General features: G+C 38.6%; 1 protein-coding gene across 5 annotated transcripts in view; it reads left to right on the forward strand.

Moving 5' to 3' along the window:
- The window catches only part of ptprz1b (protein tyrosine phosphatase receptor type Z1b), a 55909-nt gene that overhangs the window by 9181 nt on the left and 34336 nt on the right, over nt 1-12392 (forward strand). For all 5 annotated transcript variants that reach the window (XM_026363131.1, XM_026363132.1, XM_026363134.1 and 2 more), the window contains one exon: nt 11957-12025. In XM_026363131.1, the coding sequence (XP_026218916.1) occupies nt 11957-12025 (69 nt within the window). The remainder of the gene's footprint in view (nt 1-11956; nt 12026-12392) is intronic.

A 12392-nucleotide genomic window follows, 5' to 3' on the forward strand; every position in this document is an offset into this window, starting at 1 on the left:
AGTAAAATGTCCCAAAATCCTGTGCTTATGTTCACTGTTATTTAAACAAGTTCAAGGTTATTGCATCAAAATGTTCCAATACTCATACTGTTTTTGGCTTAAAAAAGTTTTGACTAAAAATAAGCATGGAACAGTTCCATGTGTACAGTATCACAAGCTTTTCCAGTTTCAGTACTAAAGGTTAAAATGAAAATGAAAATTCCCAAATTTAAATTTAAATTTAAATTTAAAGACTCTCTTTAACCACATGCAGAAGCCCTGGTTGTTCACATTCACTCAACTTCAGTAGCGCTTCGCTTGAGGCTTAGATTTGACATTTAAGAAATCAAATCTGATGTCAAAATGTTTAGCATGGTTATCAGATTGTCTTTGTTCCATTGATTGTTCAGATGACGTGCTGGAGATGACTCTGACATTCAGTTGTAGAAGCCAAAATCAGAGGTTGAGTTTCCAAGTGCTTTCGTGCCCTGAACACTAAACTGCATGTTCCTGTTTGATGAGATTTTGTGTGATCAGATTAAGTCAGAAGAGCCCATGACATTTTTTATTTATATATTCATTCTGTGACTTGATACAGAAATAGATAGATTCTTTTTTGATAAGTTCATTGTAATAGCAACCAATTAAACGTTGTTACTGCTGCTTGTGTTTAGGAATAATAACATCATATTCTTTTAGATTCTTCTTCCTCCACCTAATTACCCAGTCCAATTGGAGATCCTTTGAATCAAGGGATCTCTGGATCCCATAAATGACTAAAATCAATTGTGGCATATTTTAAAAGCTCTCAGTTGTCTTTGCTTTCCACATATCATAATGCTAATTTTAAGAAAATACTTTTGCAGATTTAAAGTTTGGCTGTGCTAGATGTTTGCATGTCAACCTAAGCTTGTTCATGTGCTATGGCAGCTGGTATATATGTATTGAATGCAACAATCTGATGCAAGTTGGTTCATTTTCTTTGCAATATTTAAGTGAAGCATTTTCATCTGTTATGATGCATAGAGAGAAAAATATTCTTTCCTTTAGGGAAAGAAGATAGAGCATGCTCTAGCCATCTGTCCCACAATATGCCTGGACACAACTCAGAATTACACCAAACACATTTTCTTTCTTGGCCCTTTCACTCACACTTTTACAAGCAAACACACACATACAAAATCCCTGTGACATTGTAAGTGCTCTCATTGTGGCCTTGTCTGTTCAACCACTTCTGCCAGTGAACACAGGCCATCACTATGCCATATGCTTTTTAACAGCATGGTTCCCTCTATACATCATACATGCAATCTCTCAGTAGTAATCACACCTGCTGCCTGTCATTCAGACAGGAAAGGAAGACTATGGGAATGTATTTCTGTTTTAGTGATGCTATTAACTTTATGCACTGTATATAGAAACAGGATTTTTTTAGGAGACTATATTACCACCAGAACACCTTAAATAACAAGTACATTAGTTTTTGTGATCTATTTAGCCAGAGTATTGGAAGTAGCTGCAGATTCACTGCAGGACTAGATGGAGTGACACAACAACAGCCTGCATGACATTGAACAGCACACTGTGATCTATACTGGAGTTTTGGCACTAATCATTTTGTGTGTTTGTGCGTGTGTGTGTGTGTGTGTGTGTATGTATATATATATATATATATACATACATAAATGTGTATATATATGTGTGTGTATATGTATGTTCCTGTGACAGCTCAGTGTACACATTAAGTCTTTACATTTAAACCCACTAATCTTATTAAAATCATCCAGTGATTAATTAAAACTGTGCCACAAACCTGCTGCACATTCCCTAGGTCAACATAGCACCGTACATTAGGAACTAGTTAATGTGTAATGGTTAATGTGAGTTCAGGAATCATATGTTCTCCTTGCGTGGTACCATCTGGCCGTCTAGTACACTCACAGCATTTGAGCCAGAGGGGTTGCATCCGGTGGCATAATAGGATCCCAGGTGGTTTAGTAGTAATATTGTACTACAATACTGGCATGCATCAACTATTTGCAATTTCATTATTTTATGCATAAGTTGGTCATGAAATGTCTATGAAAGCACATGAAACATACATGCCATGGTGAAAATAAGTAAGTGGGAGTCCAGTCAATGAAATGCGAATACAGAATGGTTATAAAAGTATCCAGAATCAGTGTGCTATTTACAAGCAGATTCTCTGAAGACCTACGACCAAAAGTTAGACCACAGTGACTGACTGACTGAGAAAACTGCACATTTTATAATGACATTGACAAAGAAGCTGTGTTTAATGTGGATTTGTCTTATCTGGACTATAAGCAGTCTGTTTAACAAGGCCAGTAATGGGCTGATATTGATCTGATGAGTCCTAAACTCAAATGTTGTTTTAATTAGCTCTACATGTGAATCATTTACAACCGTATTGAGGGTTTGTACTGATTACCACTTTAGAGCTGCATTACAGGCAACTTTTTGGTAGAATCAACTTCTGCTTTAACTTGAATAGGGACATTAGGACTAACATTGTATATGAGTGCAGCTTTAAGACACATTCAGTGCTGTTGGTGTCAACGTGCTGACTTATACTGTAGTTCATAAATCACCACAGTTCATTTAATTATTTCTATTCACAGCTCATTATTTCTATTCAGTCTGCATTTTGTGTGTGGGACATAATTGTTTTCCTCCATCTAGCTTCAGTTCCACTCTTGAAATGAGATTATGTGTGACCTAACTTACACATATGCTCATACACACACACATACACACACACAGACACACTCTCATACACAGACATACAGTCAGGCCAAATAAAAGTCTTCGCTGAGCGAAATAAATCTTGTTAGCAAGATTTTCCAAAGCCTTCTTAACTGTCTGGTTTTAGTGGAAAAAGTATCATCAGATTTATTCTTTTAGCATTTAAATTTGGCTGATGATGATATTGTAATGAAAAATGTCCTAATATGGATAGTTACATCCACAGAATGAGACAAAATGTTTGTAATTTGTAGAGTTGAGTTCTGTGCAGACTGCGTGTGACAAATCTTGAACGTATTCAGAGTGATGATAGAAGTGGGTTGCACTATTAAAGTCACCACAGCGTTGGCATTGCTAAAAACCACAGATGTTACATTGAATAATTGATTGCCTGCTTTCTTCTGTGATATTTTGTCTTCCTTCCCTCTGTCTCTCTCCCTCCTCTTTGCTCGTTTTTTTTTTTTTTTTTTTTTTTTGTCTGGCCTCCATCTAAAGCATTTTATTCATAAGTGCTTCTTCTTTAATCCACTTAGCTGCAGTCTGCTCTTACTGTGGCAGTGTACGGTCACAGTTATTTTAGAGCCAGTCTGTGCCACGAGGGCGCCTGGATCCCTTTGATGCTTAGCAGCCTGGACAGGAAACTCAGCTCTGTGAAACACTTATGTCACTCAAAAGTTTTTTAAGTAGTTACTGTGGTTGCTCTCATCAGTGGTAATCAACATGCACTCACAGATTCTCACCGATTGGCCCGACTGCCGACTTTTTAGCTTTGTATGTCCCGGCTCTAAAGGTTCCTTGCTTTGGTGTAACATTGAGAAATACTGTCTTCTTCCTCACTTAATTCATTTCATCCTGATTTTACCCTTAAAGGAATACTTAAAAGAAAATCTGAAAATCTTGCCTTTCAGTGTCAAATAGAGATTTGCAATGTAGCTCTGACACATTTAGAGCTTTTTCATTCGTGGAGGATGGAATGAATCACTGCAAAATAGAAGGCACGCAGCCACTTTAGAAACAGCTTCTGCAGTATAAACTACTTCTCCATTGTTAATTTGACATACACATTGGCTGCACCATGCTGTTGGTGTAATGGCTGCTTTGCACATGAGATGGTATCTTGACCTTCAAGTGCTTCCTGTCCAGAGACCTAGTCAAAATGTTACATGGAAAAATTACTGAAGGATAGATTTAGATACATTTAGGAAAGACAAAGCAGAGAGGGATGCCCAGCGGAGAGCTTGAGGCAGAAACAGAGGATGTCAGGAGCATAGAGAACAGAAGGTGAAAAGGAGAGGAAGAGTGAAACTATGTCACCGAAACCTAAAAATGCCAATGCTCTTTCTGCAGTATCTCCAGTTGAGGAGGCCTGTCTGAAGTTACAGCAGCTGACAATGGGCGTCTGTCTCTGTCAGTGCTCACGCACAAAAGCTACTGTTGTTTTTAAAAGGCTGGCACCAAGAACTGAGGCTACTGGAGAGGAAAAGCACCTTGCTACCACTCAGCTGGCCAGCTAATGGGCATGTGAGACTTTAACGCATACAACCGTGAATGTACACGCACAGACTTTGGGGCTTAACTATTTGGGCAAAGTTTGAGAAGTGCTAAAGTAGTAATTAGAATATTGACCATGATCTAAATAAGAACTTGATACTTTCATTCATATTCATGGGTCTGTACTGTGGATTAGGCCTGCTCGCTCCACAGTGTGCCACAACCTTGGGGTTTCTCTTGGGGTAGTGTAGTATTGTTCCAATGCGTCATGGTGGCTCAGGCTTAGTTCGACATTTATAAACACAACTCGTGTAATTTTGGCTTGTGCTATTGTATAATGTTGCTTACGCTGTGAACTGTTGACTGTCATGCCACCTGGACCTAAAGCACATTCCCCAAATCTGGATATCTTAGGATAAAGTAAGGAGAAGTAAGTTAATCATACATGTCTAAATATCATCAGTGGAACAAAGCATAATTCTTCATGTCTTAATTCAATCATACTCTCTCTTTTCATTTTATTTCATTGAAAAGAATCGAAATAATACTGTATAATATTTTTATTCACTGTGTTGTACTTGACTCCTACATAAAGGATGGATTGTAATGGTTTTTAATGCTGCAACAATTAGTTGATAAGTCAACTAATGACTGAAAGAATAAGAGAAATGCACAGTGAGTATAAGAACATTCTCTTCTTGAAGTGCTGACAAACATCTCCTTTACTTTTCAGAGAATTGCTGCAAGTTCAAAGAAAGACGAATAAAGACGAAAGAAATAATAAGATGACATCTTGTTGCAGTTTTCATCTGCTAAGCTGCAAATAGGTTTATTATTTTTTGTGGTGATGAAGTTAAGGGGGAACTGAAACCATTTACTGGAGTAAAGTTAATGGAAGCCTGTCTATCTATCACTTTTGTCAAGAAGCTAGTGGAGTGAATTGAGCAAAGGACAAATTCTTTTCCCAGTGAGAAAGTTCATCAGGGGGCTGGGGCTGTGACCAATTGGTTGGCTAAAAGTTGATTAACCCCTACCCCCACCCGTCGACCACCCGCCCTAGACACACACACACACACACACACACACACACACACACACACACACACACACACACACACACACACACACACACATTTCAGTGAAAATCTTTGGCTGCTTGGAGTAATATAGCAATATGTCAAGCACTCACACATACACACACATACACTAATGTGTAAGTGTGAGTGTGCAAACATACATGCTTTTTCTGGTGTAAGTGTTAAGTCTTGGTGCATATATGCTTTACTGAATATATAATTCCTTCGGTTGTAATCTGCGTGTGTGTGTGGTGTCTGCCAGACAAGTGACGAATTGGGGAGCGTGACCACGCACTGAGAGATGGAGAGAAGATGGGATGGTTTTGTATCCATAGCAATGGAGAGAGTAGGAGCAGGAAGCCGACAGGAAGTCAGGGTGTTCCACACGCCATCGAGTCCTCTTCCGTTGTCATGACGCTGTGAACTGTCGTCATGGCAACTTTGCTGATTGAGGCTGAATACTGATGGAAAACATGTTGACCCCTTTTTTTCAAAAAGAAGAAAATAATCCACATCCAGATGAATTAAACTTTAACTTGAAATCTATAAACAACATTTCCTGTCTTAGCTCAAATTCAGATGTTAAACATGCTAGGACAGGAAACCTATCTTGTAGAGGAAATGTATTTTTTTTTTCTGTTTTTGAAGTGGAAACAGCAGCAGACTTCACACACACTCTCCTCACAAGTGGTCAATGCTTTCAGACACACACACAAAAAATATTTCTTCTTCGACAGAAGCTGCTGTGTTAGTTTGCATCTCTGCTCTGCTGAACTGCTACAGGATTACTAATCACATACACGTATGGTCCACATGCGCGTGCGCAAACACACACACACACACACACACACACAGTGCAGTACTTTCTCAATTTGTGCCAAGCAGATGGAAATGGTGCATGTCATTGCTCTAACTAGGCAGGCAGATTAGTGAGACACGCACACACTCATAGTCGCTCATAACTGAGGTGGACGTGCAATCATACAGTACATCATCAGCTTCATGCACAGAAACACATGACAACCATTGGAGAACGTGCAGTTGGTTTATAGCATTGCACACATATGCACACACATGCCAGCTTACTGGTTTCCTTCATTCCCCTGAGTTTTCTCCCTCCTATGTGTGTGTTTGGCCTAAATGTCATTTTACATCACGCACTCCTTAGTGTTCACAAATGTATCCTGCTTTAATGTTTAATTAATCGTCTTGAATAACCATGTTTTCACCTCATTTGAAAGAGGAGGCACTGATGTGTGTATGCTCATGTGTGAATCCCTGCACTTGTGTGTCACATATATCTCTGTGTCTATGTGCATTTTTTATTAATAGCGTCTTTATAAGATATGTCCTGCCTGGGTGGTTGATTTGCAACTCAAAGCAAAGATTTGAGGTCAGCCCCCTGCAGAGCATCAACCACTCACAGCTGATCAGAAATATGTCAGTTACAGGGTACAATGTAGGGAAAGAGGCTAATTCATAGCATCAACATCTGGCTTTAACCCAGGCTCTGGGTTTGAATTGTAAAAGGACAGCTTAGAAAAAAAGAAGAAGAAAATCAAGGCTTAAACAGATTTTCTGTGGTGTGCACAGGGCCTGCGAAGCCTATTTTCATTAAAGGTCATTTGCAGCAATTAAGACATGCTTTTTACCCAAGCATAGGTGAAAATAACTCACTGACACATTCTGTTTGTTTAGGATTAAGAGTGCCTTCACAGAGCTCTAGGTTTGTTTTGTACTTTAAGTCTCTACTACAAGTTAGAATAAAGCAATGATCTGCAGTCTGAAATATACTAAACCTTTTGTCCTGTGGCGATGTAGCAGAAACGTTGCAGACACATTTTAGTTGTCACCTGTGTGTGTGTGTGTGTGTGTGTGTGTGTCTGGAGAAGCTGAGCAGCCTTTTAAATATCGGAACAGTTTGGTTTCATTAGACATTTGTGGAGCCAAGGGTCTGCAGAGGACCATGTGATACCCCATCTGGCTGGACATGGTGGGGTGTTACCTTACACAGTATGTGTGTTCGCATGCGTGTGTTTTTTAACCCCCCAGCTGTTCAACTGTATTACCACCTCCATCACAGGGCCCCAAATTCCCACGGTCACCTCTTAACATGCACACACAGTGTAAGAGACTCCAGGCTCTGTTACACAGACACACACACAGATTCCAATGATAGACTTGTCTGATAAGGTTTTATATTGCGGTTTTGATGCAGTCGTGTCCCAGTGGAACAATGCTTGGTTTGTTTAGCACTCAGAGACAATATCCTGCATTTAATATGGAGCCTAATCTCATTAACTCATAACCTGTGCTGCTGGCCTTCACTGTGAGTCTGTGAGACGTCTCCCTTGCTGCAGCATTAACAGTAGGTCATGAAAGGATTAAAAAGACTGCTAAAATAGCACAGCTAATATTTATGTAGACAACATTTGTGGCTTTTAAAGCTACACTAGATTAAAACACATTATATTCTATACATTTCGTACAAAATACAAAATTGAGAGAGAACGTGAAACCAAACACCTTCTTCTCCTCCATAGTTCATTTAATGGTCAGGATATAATGAAATGAGTAGTTAAATGGCTGATTTATTCTTAGGTCTTTTAATTAGATGGGTAAATAATGGTGATGCCGGCTGGTATGTATTTGTACCATCGTGCTAATGGTCCTACATGGTTTCTAATGTGACACACAGCACATCAGACAGCCGCTGACACAGTAAGATAAGGTGACAGAAACAGTGCGACAGTGAATGAGAAAGAAGTCAAGCGCATTAATTTAACCAGCTGACACTCAACACAGCTGAATGCTATATAAGTTATAGTCTGGTCGCTGCAGGCATGTGCAGGAGCCAGAGTGTGTGTGTGTGACTCCAAGGTCAAACAGGTGTCATATTTTAGGTGACATAGACTTATTGCCTAAGTAACAGTTGTTGTTTCAGACTGCTTTCACTAGAAAAATAGTTGAGATATGATTTGAATCATAGTTTAGTAGTTTAGTATAGTTTACTGTACACTAAGAGGTACTTAAAGGGAAACATGCTGTGGCTGTTAGGGCAAAAACCTGTTGATGTTCAGTAATATGTAATTTAGTTTATACCTTATAAAGCCTTAAAATAATGGCAAAACATTGACATCAAGAATGAGAAGCTGTAGTTTACATTGAGTCTGGTTAAAAGGGTTAGTTTATCTCCTTTGAAAACAAGAAGTGAACATTAAATATGTCCTCCAGTTTAGAGTGAGATGCCATCAATATGTTATCTGAATTTATTAGTTGAAAGTCTGATTGTCTCTAAATACTACTGTATTTTAGTTCTCCAACTAAAATGCTTAGGTAAATTAATAGTTTTCAAATATTTGATAGCATAAAACTGTTAAATGGTGAGACTGCAATGGTAAAACAAAATCTAGTGTGAGATATTGACTGCCTGCAGTTTCAGTCTGTACAGCAGATAACATCAATATGTTCCAGCATATCATTAAGTAGGTGCAGGAAATAATAACTGATTTACATCAGGATCATATTATTGATAACAATGTTTTGACTAGTATGTCCCACTACCCACTCAAATCCTCCACACTCTTTGTTTTTACTGCGTTATATGTTACATTTTACTAACTCCTACTGAAACTGAATGTTGTCTTGTCATTTTAAAACAAATTACAAATTTCACTCAACAAGATCACCATTCTTAAGTAGGCAGTTTGGCCTTTATGTTTTAGCGACAAAAATAGGCACTTTATGCAGTAGGTGTTGTACACCCCACACAGCTTTCTGTTCCTTAAGGAACACAGGGACTCATTTATTAAGACAATAACAATCACATCTACTGTTAAGAATCAGTTTATAGTGGTGTAAATGTAGCCAATGAACAATCCCTTGTCTCAGGGATTTGGGCTGAATCAGCCCCAGGAGTCCTGTAATCCAACACAGTACTGTTCATTATAGTTCAGCTGGGACAGGCACACATATTCCAACACAAGGACTTACAGTCCGCTTCAGTGAATCCTCCCTGCACTGTCTTCATCCCAGGTGGCCATATACATTGGGGTGTTCAAAAAATCAAACCGAAGACTAGTTACCTGACTGTATCAGGCAGTGATTTGGTAAACTGTCTCCTAATAACTTAGCATTTACCTGCTAAATATATGGAAAAATTATAGGTTGATGGGTAAGTACCTCAAGTAATAGGTTAGTAATTATAGAGATACTTTAGTTGAAATACCAAGAACTACCTTCACTTTTACCCTTCGACTCAGATAAGTACCATTTAATGTGAGTAGTTTAAGTTGATAATAACTTCCTAGGATAATAGCTAGTTTATTCATAGCATCACTTCCTATATTCAGTTCAAGTTACAATTGTAGTGCCCAATACCCAATGTTAGTAATAGTTTGATATGCAGTTATGCATCTAGAAATTAAAATTGTAGTTACTCCAATAAATTACCTTTTCTTACATTATGGCTACAACCACTCATAATAGGTTAAATCATTTATGGAAAATGGCTCAAAATGCTTTGCTGTGATAGGCATTTTAACATCCACCTGATTGACAAGTGAAAATTAATGATCTTTAGTTGTGCGTTGCCTCAACATGTTTTGCTTATATTACATGTTTATGAGTGGTACTCTTGTAGTAAACTATGCACAGCGACTGGCACTTCAGTATGAGAGAAGCTTGTAGTGAGAGTATCAGGTGTCTGGCTAACACATATCCTCATTTGGCATTTCATTTCACTTCATTATTCTGTCTCACACTGACAGCCGTCGTCACTCTTGCTAAAACGTGGGGCATAGTTCAAATACTGAAGTCCGTTTATTCCATCATCTTTTAGACATATTAATGTGTGAGGATAAACTGGGGCATTGTTGAAAACTGTTTGGCTGTTGACCTTTCCTATATGAAGAAAACACAAACCACAGAAATGTCTTGTTGCCATTTCAGTCAGCTACACCTTTAGTGTCAGGTCTCTAAGGCCTTCAGGAAAATGTAGTGAGTGGAGTGGAATGTCTGAAGCAATAAAGACTCATCACTATCTACTGTGCTCCTAAAGCTGAGCACCGGTGTCTCTTTGCTCCTGGCATTGTGCATGTGCACTTTATCATCATATTGCCTCATTGTGCTGCCTCCAGTGACTGAATCTCACCTGTATGACCTAAAATATTTAACAACTAGCATATAAATAAAATCAAAGACTACTTACAAAAATCTGGTGCATTCTTTATCAGATTGTTGCTAACTGTAATGTATTTATTTCTTCATACTTTTTTCTCCTTTGTTTTTGCTTCATCTCTCATTTCACTTGCTCTTCACGCTTTCTTCTCTCTTTTCATCGTCTGCTAGTATTACATAGAGATAAAAGAAGAAAAACTGCACATGGTCAAGCCAGTCTGCTCCAGTAATAAGTGTTGACACTTTATAATATATTGGTCTAGTATTTCGCCTTCCTGTCAGTACTGTATGGCACAAAATACTGCAGAACTCTGATCATGTGTCCTGGACTCCATCTATCATTTCCCAGGCAAAAATCTTTTTTTTTATCATCTAAATCATGGAAATGGGAAACATACAAAGAATCAAGTTAAATAAGTGAGAACAATGGTATCAAAATCTCCTGTGACTGCTTTTGTTAAATATTCATTGATGCAGAACATCAATAAATACACATCACATTTCCCTGCATTGCAGACAGACTAAATGTTGTGGATATTGTTGTGGTGGTCTGTGACCTAAATCTGACTCAGCACAGGGCTTTCATCTTCTTGCAGGACAGGTCTTTGCTATCTCTGTGTGTAACAAAAGTGCCCTTTCCTCCCCTTCATGATGTCTTTTTGTGTTTGTAATTTTATTTACATGTGACTCATTCTTCTTGCTCACTATACAGGAGGAAGCTCAGCAACAGTCTTTGACAGATTGTCTGTGCCAGTTCTGTAGTAGACATTGATACATTAATGTTAGGAGTTGTGGTTAGGGTGTAAAACTGAAAACATTGCTTACATTATCTAGCTAACATTAGTCTGCTGTCAACTACTGTGCCCACCAATACACCACACCAACTACAAAAGAATTAAAAATAGTCACTGTCAGTGTAGGTATCATGATGATGTGTCATTCTGTGTCCTGATATGTCAACAAGCAAGAGAAGATGGAACCAAAGTGTATAAATAAATACAAACAAATGTAAGCGTGAGTGAGACAAAAAGCACTCACACAGATACCCTCACTGAAGCCTCTAACTATGACCTCTACTTTCCCTGTGTGAAAATTACCACTGTGAAATAGATGACTATGTGTGCAATATGTGTTTGTGCTGAGAATAATGAGCATAGTTAATGTTGATGTAGTTCCCTCCTGAGCCATGTGAAGCTGTGTAGTGTAAGGTGATGTGTGTGGGTGTGGAGAGAGACCAAATGTTAGTATTCTGTCTGTCAGACACATTAATTTGTTGCACAAAAATCCTTTTCCACCTGCAATAAAGTGTTTGCGTGCTTTGTAGTCTGAGCAGGAATCACAATTGTATTTATATGGGTTTTAAAAGAAGAGGTGTTGCATGTACCCCCTAACATGAAATAAAAATGAAACCAATGTTTTTTTTTAAATGCAAAATGACTCTAATAATATCTCCCTCTATCCTGTAGTGGTGGCAGCTGAACCGCTGGTCCGAGGCTTGAGGAAACTCCCTGAAGATATCAACTGGTCTTACTCTGGTTAGTCTGACACTGTTAAAAAGTAACTTAAATTAAATTCAGTTTAATTCTATTGTATGTTTAACCAGTGACATGCTTCCGCTTTCAAATATCAAGTTGCCCTATGTTCATCTTTCAAAATCCCACTTCCTAAAACAGTGCAAGAGAGTGTTACATCAGACTCATCAATCAACATGAACTGAAGTCTGTTGATCTGCCTCGGACCATATGGTTAGAACACATCAGCTAACTCAGAAGAGAGCCCCCGTGTTGAGCTAAGCTCCGGTCAAAACAGAAACACACGTTAGACACAGACAGACAATAATGATCCCAGAGGGGGAGATTAGCTTCCTATTAGTCAGAGGGAAGCAGGAAGAGCGACCAAGCT

Source organism: Anabas testudineus, chromosome 23 (assembly GCF_900324465.2).
Source record: "Anabas testudineus chromosome 23, fAnaTes1.2, whole genome shotgun sequence".
NCBI classification, from domain to species: Eukaryota; Metazoa; Chordata; class Actinopteri; order Anabantiformes; family Anabantidae; genus Anabas; species Anabas testudineus.